This window comes from Triticum dicoccoides, chromosome 6A, assembly GCF_002162155.2.
Source record: "Triticum dicoccoides isolate Atlit2015 ecotype Zavitan chromosome 6A, WEW_v2.0, whole genome shotgun sequence".
In the NCBI taxonomy this organism is placed as follows: domain Eukaryota; kingdom Viridiplantae; phylum Streptophyta; class Magnoliopsida; order Poales; family Poaceae; genus Triticum; species Triticum dicoccoides.
In genome coordinates this window covers 581,047,738-581,060,693 of record NC_041390.1, presented here as the reverse complement: position 1 = coordinate 581,060,693, position 12,956 = coordinate 581,047,738, and the positions used below count along the sequence as shown (strand labels likewise).

The 12,956-nt window shown below is 43.9% G+C and overlaps 1 protein-coding gene across 1 annotated transcript; it reads right to left on the bottom strand.

Moving 5' to 3' along the window:
• Positions 1-1,910: 1,910 nt before the first annotated feature.
• Positions 1,911-6,025, bottom strand: LOC119316015. The gene is made up of 4 exons (XM_037590419.1): positions 5,293-6,025; positions 4,213-4,792; positions 3,084-3,984; positions 1,911-2,303 (listed from the first exon to the last, which is right to left on the bottom strand). The coding sequence occupies exons 1-4, from the start codon at positions 6,023-6,025 to the stop codon at positions 1,911-1,913; spliced, it is 2,607 nt and encodes an 868-aa protein (XP_037446316.1).
• Between the last annotated feature and the right edge of the window lie 6,931 nt (positions 6,026-12,956).

The following is a 12,956-nucleotide window of genomic DNA, read 5'->3' as shown; positions in this document are numbered from 1 at the left end:
ACCGTTATTTCAGGTATCGACCGCCCCGGGCTTGATATACCACACTTACCACGATCACGACGGTGTACGTTCTTAGATTATTCAAACATCATCGTTCGATCAATCCGTCAACCATGCACGCATGGTTCTCACAGGCATAATAATTACCAGCTCATCACTTATATTCATATGTAAAAACATTAATGCTAGTAACCAATTAATTTGTTAACATATATTAAAAGTTCAGTTTGAGAGAGAAGACTGGTATGCACAGTCTTGCCTTGCAGCGGTTCCTCCTCGGCTAAATCTGAGCTCCAACCTAAGCATGTTACAAACGCCCATCAGCTTATTATTTCATGTGACTTGCAAGTGGCAACATGGACATGAGCAGCTATATGCAGTACCAGTACAGGGATGTAACAAGTCGCTCTATAGTACTTGGCTATGCTAGAGTGAGGCGTGCACATCCCACTTTAACCTCAGTACTGTTCCCAGCTATTAAATTTGAGAAATACAACCACCTGCATGCATGCTAGCTAGCCATGAAGATTATTTCTTTACACAGGAGATGTACGCATGCATGGGTCCTGTAGTACTAGTACTACTCGTTCCCAGTCTTTCTTACCAACTAGTACTAGTTGTTCCTTCTTAAGCCAGCGAATAAATTCATCAGTGTAACAAAGTATGGATCAATAGAATGGAATCAGTCTGATGCAACTTCCAGTATTTTAGAATCTTTTCGTTCATTTACCCATAACACCACATCTTCCGTTAAGCAAGAATATCACCTCAAGTGTGGAAATCGATGGAAAGAAAACAGGAACATGTAGTAGGAGAGGAGAGATGCTACAGCTAGCTACCCTCAAGAATCTTAGATGACTTCATGAGACAAGACGAGGAACAGGGCGTTGGCTAAAGCTAGCAGCCATACCTCCTTGTCCTCAATTTCTCCGCAGCTTCTCCGATCGGTCGCTCGCTCTCCGCTGACTGCTTCCAACTAAAGTGGGGAATTTTCTGGGTGCGGGCGATCAGTACCGCACGGTTGAGAAGCTATTTATAGTGCAAGAGAAGAGGGTTGAAAGGATGACATCTGTCGAGGAAGGGCTACGTGGATGAGACTGATCTAACCCAGGTACCGACTACCCCACGGCTGGCTCACCCTGGTTATTGTGGATGCTTATCTACTCGCTGCTTCCTTAGCATAGATTTTTTTTTGGAACACACCGCAGGTATTCTCCCTGCGTAAGTAATCTGCAGGACATTGAACTTATCTACTCTTTTCTCTTCTAGAATAACATTTTAATAGATAAACCCAGATATTTTAGAACCTAGGCAGTGAGATGTTTTGTACACGTAATCTACTAATGTTTGGTAAACTATTTTTTATTTTTATCTTAATAGCTTAACAGTTAATCACAATATAATTATCCAATTAAAATAATTATCATCGCATATTTTTAGGTTATTACATCCCTTCCTCCTTACAAAAATTTCGACCTCGAAATTTGCATACCTTAATCATTGAAAAGGTGCGGAAAGGTTTTTCTTAAGTCGTCTTCCCTTTCCCAGGTGGCCTCATCCTCGCTGTGATTATTCCATTGTACTTTGGCAAATCGAATAGTTTGGCGTCGAGTCTCACGGTCTTTAATATCCAATATCCGAATGGGATATTCTTCGTATGATAGATCCTCTCTCACTTGGGACAGTTCTAGTTCCGCCGGTTGATGTGGCGGTTTTAGGCATTTACGAAGTAAGGACACGTGGAATACATTATGTACTCCAGCGAGAGCCTCTGGTAGCTCTAAGTGGTAGGCTACCTCTCCGATCTGTCTGGTCACGGGAAAGGGTCCAATATATCTCGGACTCAACTTCTTTCCCTGTCCAAAACGCTTAACTCCTTTCATTGGAGAGACTTTCAAATATACCAAGTCTCATGTTTCCAAGTGAAAATCTCTTCTTTTATTGTCAGCATAGCTCTTTTGTCTACTCTGTGCAGTTCGGAGTCGCTCGCGTATAAGCCTTACTTTTTCTTCAGTTTCTTGAATTATATCAGGTCCTAAAAACTTTCTTTCTCCAACCTCATCCCAATAAATCGGCGCTCGACACCTCCTACCATATAAAGCCTCGTAAGGGGCCATTTGAATACTTGATTGATAACTGTTATTGTATGCAAACTCGGCCAAAGGCATATATTCATCCCATGCTCCCTTAAATTCTAAAATACATGACCTGAGCATGTCCTCCACAATTTGATTTACTCGTTCGGTTTGTCCATCGCTTTGCGGATGATATGCAGTACTAAAGTCCAATTTTGTTCCCAATGCCTTGTGTAGACTTATCCAAAACTTTGAGGCAAAACGAGGATCTCTATCTGATGCTATGCGTAAGGGAACACCATGTAATGACACTATTTCTTTAATATATATTCTGGCCAACCTTTCCAAAGAAAAGGTCTTTTTAACAGGTATAAAATGCGCCGACTTTGTTAGTCGATCCACTATTACCCATATGCTATCGTGTCCTGCTGGCGTTCGTGGTAATCCCTGGATAAAATCCATGCTGATCTCCTCCCATTTCCAGAGTGGTACTGACAATGGTTGTAGAAGTCCGGCCGGTTTCTGATGTTCCGCTTTTATGCGCCGGCACACATCACACTCCAAAACAAATTTTGCAATTTCTCTTTTCATATTATTCCACCAAAATGTCCTCTTAATATCCTGATACATTTTAGTGCTCCCAGGGTGCATGGTGTATAGAAACGAGTGGGCTTCATCCAAGATTTGTTTCTTTAATTCCAAATCATTAGGTACACAGATCCTGTCTCTAAAACATATGGCGCCAGCAGAGTCAATATTAAATTCCGATGGCTTTCCATCACTAATATCTTTCTTTATCTTTAACAAGTCTTGGTCAACCATTTGTTTTTCCATGATCTGCCTTTCTAAGGTTGATGTGACTTGAAGAGTATTTAACATAACTCGATCTCCTGGCACGTGAACCTTTAGTTCCACCGCTAGTCTTTCCAGATCTCTCAATATATGGGGCTCACGTGTCGCCAGGGTAGTCATGTTGCAGTACGCCTTTCGGCTCAGGGCATCTGCCACTATGTTGGCTTTTCCTGGGTGATAGTTAATATTAACATCGTAATCCTTCAGTAATTCTAGCCACCTTCTTTGCCTCATGTTCAACTCTTTTTGTGTGAATATATATTTCAAATTTTTATGATCAGTAAATATCTCACAATGTTCTCCATAAAGATAATGCCTCCAGATTTTTAGAGCAAAAATTACCGCTGCTAGCTCCATATCATGAGTTGGATAATTTTGTTCATATGGTTTTAGCTGGCGAGATGCATAAGCAATAACTTTCCCCCTTTGCATAAGTACGCACCCAAGCCCAATTTTTGAGGCATCACAGTAGATGGTGAATTCTTCCCCACCGACAGGCAAAGCAAGAACTGGGGCTGAGACAAGTCGATTCTTTAATTCTTGAAAGCTTTTCTCACACTCATCTGACCACTCAAACTTAATTCCCTTCTTTGTTAGATGAGTCAAAGGTGCAGCAATTTTTGCAAAGTTCAATATAAATCGGCGGTAGTACCCCGCCAGCCCAAGGAAACTTCGAATGTCAGTTACAGTGGAGGGCCTTTGCCACTCTGCCACCGCTTGAACTTTTGCAGGATCTACTGATATCCCTTCTTCTGAGATTATATGGCCAAGGAAAGGAACTTTATTCATCCAGAAATCACATTTCTTTAACTTGGCATATAATTTATGTTCCCGCAGTATTTGTAGCACAATTTTTAGATGCATTGAATGCTCTTCCTCCGTCTTTGAATATATAAGAATATCATCAATGAACACAATCACAAATTGATCCAAATAAGGCTTGAAGACTCGATTCATTAAATCCATGAAAGCCGCAGGAGCATTGGTCAAACCGAAGGGCATCACTAGATACTCATAGTGTCCATAGCGGGTGCGAAAAGCGGTCTTGGGGATATCAGTTGGCTTAATCTTTAACTGATGGTAACCAGACTGTAAATCAATCTTTGAGAAAACCTTGGATCCTTGTAGTTGGTCGAACAAATCATCGATCCGCGGAAGAGGGTATTTGTTGCTTATAGTTACCTTGTTTAATTCCCGATAGTCAACGCACAATCTTAAACTTCCATCCTTCTTTTTAACGAATAAAACAGGAGCTCCCCACGGTGAAACACTAGGGCAAATAAATCCCCTATCCTCCAACTCTTTGAGTTGTACTTTTAGCTCCTTAAGTTCCGCAGGTGCCATCCTATAAGGTGCCTTGTAGATTGGTTTGGTTCCCGGGATCAATAAGATAGCAAATTCAATTTCTCGATCCAGTGGTAGTCCCGGCAACTCTCCCGGAAAGACATCAGGAAATTCATTTACCACTGGAATATCCTTGATATTGATTTCCTTCTTGTCTAATTTTGTCATAAGAGTCCGTGACTGGCTCTTTTTATCACCCTGATACACAATCTCTACTTGACCATCAAGTCTGAGTGTAATTTGTTTTTCATAGCAGTCAATAGTGGCTCTATACTCTTGCAACCAGTCCATGCCAAGTATTATGTCAAAATCTTGCATTTCCATTACAATAAGATCCGCCATAAACTTCCATCCCATGATCTCAATGGGACAAGAAGTGCAAATTAAATTCGTACTTCTGCTTCCTATAGGTGTCTCAACATAAATAGACCCTTCTAGCGTACTGCTAGGGATATGATGTTTACTCATGAATTTTGTAGCAACAAATGAATGGGTGGCACCAGAATCAAACAAGATTTTTCCTGGATGAGAGCGTATTAAAAGGTTACCTGTCACCACGTTGTTGGACTCCTCAACATTCTTCTGAGTTAGATTGAATACTCTAGCTTGGTTCCCTCCGTGAGGCTTCTCTCGATTATTTGGACGAAGTCCTTGCGCTCGATTAGCAGTATTAGTCTTGGCATACTGATTTGAGTGATAAGTGGAAGAAGGGCCAGGTAGATATAATGGTTGAGGTGGCTGGGGCAGCGCCATAGGCCTTTGCTGAGCAGGAGTCAGAGGGTTGATGCTTTGTTTATTATTAGGACATTCGTACCGAGTGTGTCCCGGCTTTCCACATGCGTAACTCTTCCCCAACGATCTGGACAAATATTTGGTGTATGATTCCCGTTACAGATTGGGCATCTCCTTGGCATACTCCCAAATGAGTTGCCTCTGGTTCGTTCTGGGCGACCACCTGTTCTAAAATTCCCATTATTTTGCCTATTATCATTATTGAATTTAAACTTCTTAGATGGCTGACCAGCATCACCCTTTTCCTCTTGAAATCCCTTTTCCAACAACTGGGCTTTATTCACCACATCTCTAAAAGTATTTAACTCAAAGGCTTCCACACGCCGCTTAAGTGGTTGACGTAGACCGCTCTCGAAGCGTCGAGCCTTGGAGCCATCAGTCTGGACGAACTCTAGAGCAAATCTTGCAAGTCTAGAGAATTCAATTTCATATTCTCCTACAGATTTGTTCCCTTGTTTAAGCTCAAGAAACTCCCTTTCTTTGATGCGTTTGATGCTTTCTGGAAAATACTTTTTATAGAACGCCTCTTTGAACAATATCCATGTCAGGGGAGTACCCTCCGGGTAAGACTTTTTGTGAGCGTCCCACCATTCAAAAGCGCTTGATTTTAGCATATAAACTGCATAAATGACTTTCTCTTCGTTGGTGCAGCCCATAGCCTCAAATGCTTTCTCCATAGCGGTGATCCAGTCTTCCGCTTCAAGCGGATTAGCAGTCCCGGAGAATGAGGGCGGCTTGAGTTTTTGAAATTCCCCAACTCCACTCCGGTGGCTATCATTCTTTACAACGCGCTCCAGAATATCCATTTGACGTTGTTGAGTCTCTTGCTGTCTGCCCAAAATGTTAGTGAGCAGATTGGCCAGCACACTCTGGTCACCAAGTTCTTGGACCAATAATCCAGCATTTGTATTGCCCGAATTATTTCCATCACGACTCGTACCGTTGCTGCCATTATCAATCATCTATGATAATGAACTTATCAAATTAGCCACGACAGCATGGAAAAATAAGAATAATCATACAACACATAGCAATTTGCTTGAGAGGTAGCGGGATATGCACCGTAGACAATTAGTAAAGGTCCAGATAAACTAGCACGTGCCTACTAAAAGTAGGTAGTGTAGGCCACGTCCTACAACCCATAACCCATAGCTCATACACATGCATGCATAGTCTAGCTCACACACACGCATGCATAGTCTAGCTCACACACGTACTGTTCACCAATAGTACATGGTGTACTACCATTCCGCTGATTTACTGAAACATCAATTTATTTTGCTTTAATTTCGTCCAGAAAGTTCGTATTCTCAGCACTCATCAGGTCACTTAAGCAAAGTTATACACACATCCTACTGCTATTATGAGGAACAAATTAGTTACCAGCTGTTCTTGTGAAGGGATAGTAATCGGCAAAACAAACATCAACAGAAAGACACTTCTTTAGCTTCACCAGGATCAAACTTCAGTTTTTTTTAAGAGAAAACCACATGAGCTACACGGCAACGTAGCAGCATGCTTAGACCATCCCAACACAGAGAACTCAGTCCTTACATTACAAGCACAGCATAACACCATAACTAGAGGCTCCCTCAAACCCAAAGGACAACTAGTGTCATCCTCCACACCTCACGCCATGTCTATCTTGCAGCCCCAAAACCTGAACCACCCACACTCATACCCTGCAAGATTTTATTCTAAAGATACTAAATACTATAGAAAGGACCCCAACGGGACTGCTACGGTGCTGATGCCCATCCACTGCTCACACACTGCCGCTGGAACTTCCGCCACCACCATGCTGCAGTGCAGCCACAGTGTCCCTCAGGCAGCGAATGCGACGATAGAACCTGTGAGTGAGGCGCTCCAGAAAAGCGACCTCACTCTCGCTGGAGCGGACAATGTTCATCAGTTCAGCACAAAGATGCTCGGCCTCCATCAGCTTCTTGCGCAGATCCTCCACCTGATGCTGCAGGTACCCTAGGTGGTAGTAGTTAATATCCCTAATTTCCACATTACGTTTGGCAGCTACGGCGTGGATCACCATCAGGCAGGCTGCCTGCTCCGCCTCAAGGATAGTGGCTCCTGCAGCTTCATAGTACACGTGAGGAACCCTGTCCGCAGGACCAAGGTTAACCTGAACCCCCACAATGTACAATCCCTCAGGAGCAGGCCTCCAACAGACAACTGGTGGAGCAAGTCCGAACAGCGCCACAAACTGCTCCAGAAAATGCTTGGTTGGGATGTCAACAAACTCCATGCCTGGATTGGACAACACATCCATCACATTAGAAAACCAGATAAAGAGAGACAGCATAGCTACTACCCTATCCCAGGACTACTCCATAGCCTTACTATGCAACCTATTCTAGTACGTCCCTCACCATACTCAAACCAACCAGCACTACTTCCTTTACTAGGCCAGGGTTATCTCCTAGTTAGTTTGCTCATAAACACTCTTTACCCTCACTAGCCCTGATTATCTGGTTTATACCTAGTTAATTAAATTTTTAAACGAGGCTCTGATGCCACTATTACTGTCACGACTCGAAGGTTCGGAAATAAATGTGACAGTCGCCGTGTCCTTATGAGTTGAAGAACACTCATAAGCACACAAGGCATGAGTAGCATATATCAGAACAACAGGGCACAAGTAATACTTTAATTCCAGCTTATTCTTTACATAATAGCTTACACCCTCACTTAACCAAATAATAGATAGTAGGCCAAGTGTTCAACCACGTGCATATGCACATGTATTGATAGCACTTCCTCTTATTCTTCACTGACTTTATTTAAGGATTAAACAAAGACTGCTAATTTTGACACCCTGGCCTAGGCGTCGACTTATTCCTCATGCTCCTCTAACTCCTCACCATGCCCACTTCCCGCGCACTCTGTGCATATCAGAGGAAAAAGGAAAACAATAGTGAGTATGTTGGGACATACTCAGCAAGAATATAAGAATGCAAGAATTAGTAGGTTGCAAGTTGAATGTGCATAAGGTAAAGATGCTTCAGCCTCCTGTTACCTTACAGGAGCAGGATGGAATTATACCGGCGCAAACCTATAGCAATAATCTCTGCAGAGACATACTAATAACCGTCGTAATCTCCACCAATGGTAATACCTATCTCCGGGAATCACGACGCCGAGTCCCCTACTTGTGTGAGGTATCTTCCATCTCACACTAGTACCGACTAAATTAGCCGCGTACCGTTATTTCAGGTATCGACCGCCCCGGGCTTGATATACCACACTTACCACGATCACGACGGTGTACGTTCTTAGATTATTCAAACATCATCGTTCGATCAATCCGTCAACCATGCACGCATGGTTCTCACAGGCATAATAATTACCAGCTCATCACTTATATTCATATGTAAAAACATTAATGCTAGTAACCAATTAATTTGTTAACATATATTAAAAGTTCAGTTTGAGAGAGAAGACTGGTATGCACAGTCTTGCCTTGCAGCGGTTCCTCCTCGGCTAAATCTGAGCTCCAACCTAAGCATGTTACAAACGCCCATCAGCTTATTATTTCATGTGACTTGCAAGTGGCAACATGGACATGAGCAGCTATATGCAGTACCAGTACAGGGATGTAACAAGTCGCTCTATAGTACTTGGCTATGCTAGAGTGAGGCGTGCACATCCCACTTTAACCTCAGTACTGTTCCCAGCTATTAAATTTGAGAAATACAACCACCTGCATGCATGCTAGCTAGCCATGAAGATTATTTCTTTACACATGAGATGTACGCATGCATGGGTCCTGTAGTACTAGTACTACTCGTTCCCAGTCTTTCTTACCAACTAGTACTAGTTGTTCCTTCTTAAGCCAGCGAATAAATTCATCAGTGTAACAAAGCATGGATCAATAGAATGGAATCAGTCTGATGCAACTTCCAGTATTTTAGAATCTTTTCGTTCATTTACCCATAACACCACATCTTCCGTTAAGCAAGAATATCACCTCAAGTGTGGAAATCGATGGAAAGAAAACAGGAACATGTAGTAGGAGAGGAGAGATGCTACAGCTAGCTACCCTCAAGAATCTTAGATGACTTCATGAGACAAGATGAGGAACAGGGCGTTGGCTAAAGCTAGCAGCCATACCTCCTTGTCCTCAATTTCTCCGCAGCTTCTCCGATCGGTCGCTCGCTCTCCGCTGACTGCTTCCAACTAAAGTGGGGAATTTTCTGGGTGCGGGCGATCAGTACCGCACAGTTGAGAAGCTATTTATAGTGCAAGAGAAGAGGGTTGAAAGGATGACATCTGTCGAGGAAGGGCTACGTGGATGAGACTGATCTAACCCAGGTACCGACTACCCCACGGCTGGCTCACCCTGGTTACTGTGGATGCTTATCTACTCGCTGCTTCCTTAGCATAGATTTTTTTTTGGAACACACCGCAGGTATTCTCCCTGCGTAAGTAATCTGCAGGACATTGAACTTATCTACTCTTTTCTCTTCTAGAATAACATTTTAACAGATAAACCCAGATATTTTAGAACCTAGGCAGTGAGATGTTTTGTACACGTAATCTACTAATGTTTGGTAAACTATTTTTTATTTTTATCTTAATAGCTTAACAGTTAATCACAATATAATTATCCAATTAAAATAATTATCATCGCATATTTTTAGGTTATTACATGGACTTTTCCCCAATACAAAAATGGACTTCTCCCAAATAGTTAAAAAAATAGAACCACCCACTGTCGCGTCACCTTCGTGCCCGACGACCCTCTCCCCTCCCCTTCCCAGCCTGCACGAGAAGGGCGCTGCAACCTGAAGCCACCAGGGCCAATGGCCAGGGCGCACGTGCGACACCGATTGAGGCGTCGCCACCAGAAGCCACCAGTGTCGACGGCGGGGTTGCACCCGCCTCATTCACCTGGGCGCCGCCGGCCTTGGACACACACTGCACCACATCGACCAGGGCGCTACCGGCCGCGGACATCGGCCGAGGATAAGGACTGCACCGCCGCGCACACATCCTACGTGTGTGCGTCAGAGGAGCGCCACATGGGGTCGAGGCAGCGACGAGGACAGAACTATACGGCTAGTGTGTGGTGCCCTCGGTGGCACGGGGCGTTGACATTCGCAGCACTAGGGCCGGTAGGTGGTGCCTCGGTGGTGTGTCGGCGTTGGTGCAGGCAGAACTGCGACCGGTGGGTGGTGCCCTTGGTGGCACGACGGTGATAACAACACAACCAGTGATTCAGGGACCCCCGATTGCTTTCTTTTTTGTAGGGACCCGATTGCTTTTTTTAAATGCAAGGACCAAATTACTTTCTAAAAATATTTATAGGGACCGTTTTGCTTTCTAAAAATATTTGCAGGGACTCAGTTGATTTCTAAAAAATATTTGTTGGGGTTATTCTATACACAATACTGACATGTGGAACCCACCCGTCATAGCGGTTAAAGCTAACGGTGTTGACTTTTATGCCATGTCATATCTGCCAAGTGGACCTGATATGTCATGATTACGATTAATATTGACCAATATGGTCATCAGTGCAACATGGCAGTTTTTTGAAATGAAAAACAATTTCAGGTTTTAGGGAATTTTGAAAGTGGTAGTTTTTCGGAACCCTAGGCCCAAATATGGTAGTTTTATGCTATTTACTTTCTCACGCGCACGTCATGTGATGATATTGAAGGAAATATGCCCTAGAGGCAATAATAAAGTTATTATTTATTTCCTTATATCATGATAAATGTTTATTATTCATGCTAGAATTGTATTAACCGGAAACATAATACATGTGTGAATACATAGACAAACAGTATGTCACTAGTATGCCTCTACTTGACTAGCTCGTTGAATCAAAGATGGTTAAGTTTCCTAGCCATAGACATGAGTTGTCATTTGATCAATGGGATCACATCATTAGAGAATAATGTGATTGACTTGACCCATTCCGTTAGCTTAACACTTGATCGTTTAATTTGTTGCTATTGCTTTCTTCATGACTTATACATGTTACTATGACTATGAGATTATGCAACTCTCGTTTACCGGAGGAACACTTTGTGTGCCACCAAATGTCACAACGTAACTGGGTGATTATAAAGGTGCTCTACAGGTGTCTCCGAAGGTACTTGTTGGGTTGGTGTATTTCGAGATTGGGATTTGTCACTCCGATTGTCGGAGAGGTATCTCTGGGCCCTCTCGGTAATTCACATCACTTAAGCCTTGCAAGCATTGCAACTAATGAGTTAGTTGCAGGATGATGTATTACGGAACGAGTAAAGAGACTTGCCGGTAATGAGATTGAACTAGGTATTGAGATACCGACGATCGAATCTCGGGTAAGTAACATACCGATGACAGAGGGAACAACGTATGTTGTTATGCGGTCTGACCGATAAAGATCTTCGTAGAATATGTAGGAGCCAATATGAGCATCCAGGTTCCGCTATTGGTTATTGACCGAAGATGTGTCTCGGTCATGTCTACATAGTTCTCGAACCCGTAGGGTCCGCACGCTTAACGCTACGATGACAGTTATATTATGAGTTTTATGTTTTGATGTACCGAAGGTTGTTCGGAGTCCCAGATGTGATCACGGACATGATGAGGAGTCTCGAAATGGTCGAGACATGAAGATTGATATATTGGAAGCCTATGTTTGGATATCAGAAGTGTTCCGGGTGAAATCGGGATTTTACGGGAGTACCGGGAGGTTACCGGAACCCCCCGGGGGCTTAATGGGCCTACATGGGCCTTAGTGGAAAAGGAGGGAAACTAAGGAAGTGTGGGGCGCGCCCCCAAGGCCCAAACCGAATTGGTTTAGGGCAAGGGGGCCCGGCACCCCTCTTTCCTTCTTTCCCCCCTCCCAAGTCCTAATCCAACTAGGAAAGGGGGGGAGTCCTACTCCCGGTGGGAGTAGGACTCCTCCTGGCGCGCCTATGCCCTGGCCGGCTGCACCCCCCCTTGCTCCTTTATATACAGGGGCAAGGGGGGCACCCTAGAGACACAACAATTGATCTCTTGATCTCTTAGGCATGTGCGGTGCCCCCCTCCACCATAATCCACCTCGGTCATATCGTAGCGGTGCTTAGGCGAAGCCCTGCGTCGGTAGAACATCATCATCGTCACCACGCCATTGTGCTGACGAAACTCTCCCTCAACACTCGGCTGGATCAGAGTTCAAGGGATGTCATCGGGCTGAACGTGTGCTGAACACGGAGGTGCCGTACGTTCGGTACTTGATCGGTCGGATCGTGAAGACGTACGACTACATCAACCGCGTTGTGCTAACGCTTCAGCTTTCGGTCTATGAGGGTACGTAGACAACACTCTCCCCTCTCGTTGCTATGCATCACCATGATCTTGCGTGTGCGTAGGAATTTTTTTGAAATTACTACGTTCCCCAACAATGGCATCCGAGCCTGGTTTTATGCGTAGATGTCATATGCACGAGTAGAACACAAGTGAGTTGTGGGCGATACAAGTCATACTGCTTACCATCATGTTATACTTTGGTTCAGCGGTATTGTTGGATGAAGCGGCCCGGACCGACATTACGTGTACGCTTACACGAGACTGGTTCTACCGACGTGCTTTGCACACAGGTGGCTGGCGGGTGTCAGTTTATCCAACTTTAGTTGAACCGAGTGTGGCTACGCCCGGTCCTTGCGAAGGTTAAAGCAGCACCAACTTGACAAACTATCGTTGTGGTTTTGATGCGTAGGTAAGAACAGTTCTTGCTAAGCCCGTAGCAGCCACGTAAAACTTGCAACAACAAAGTAGAGGACGTCTAACTTGTTTTGCAGGGCATGTTGTGATGTGATATGGTCAAGACATGATGCTAAATTTTATTGTATGAGATTATCATGTTTTGTAACCGAAGTTATCGGCAACTGGCAGGAG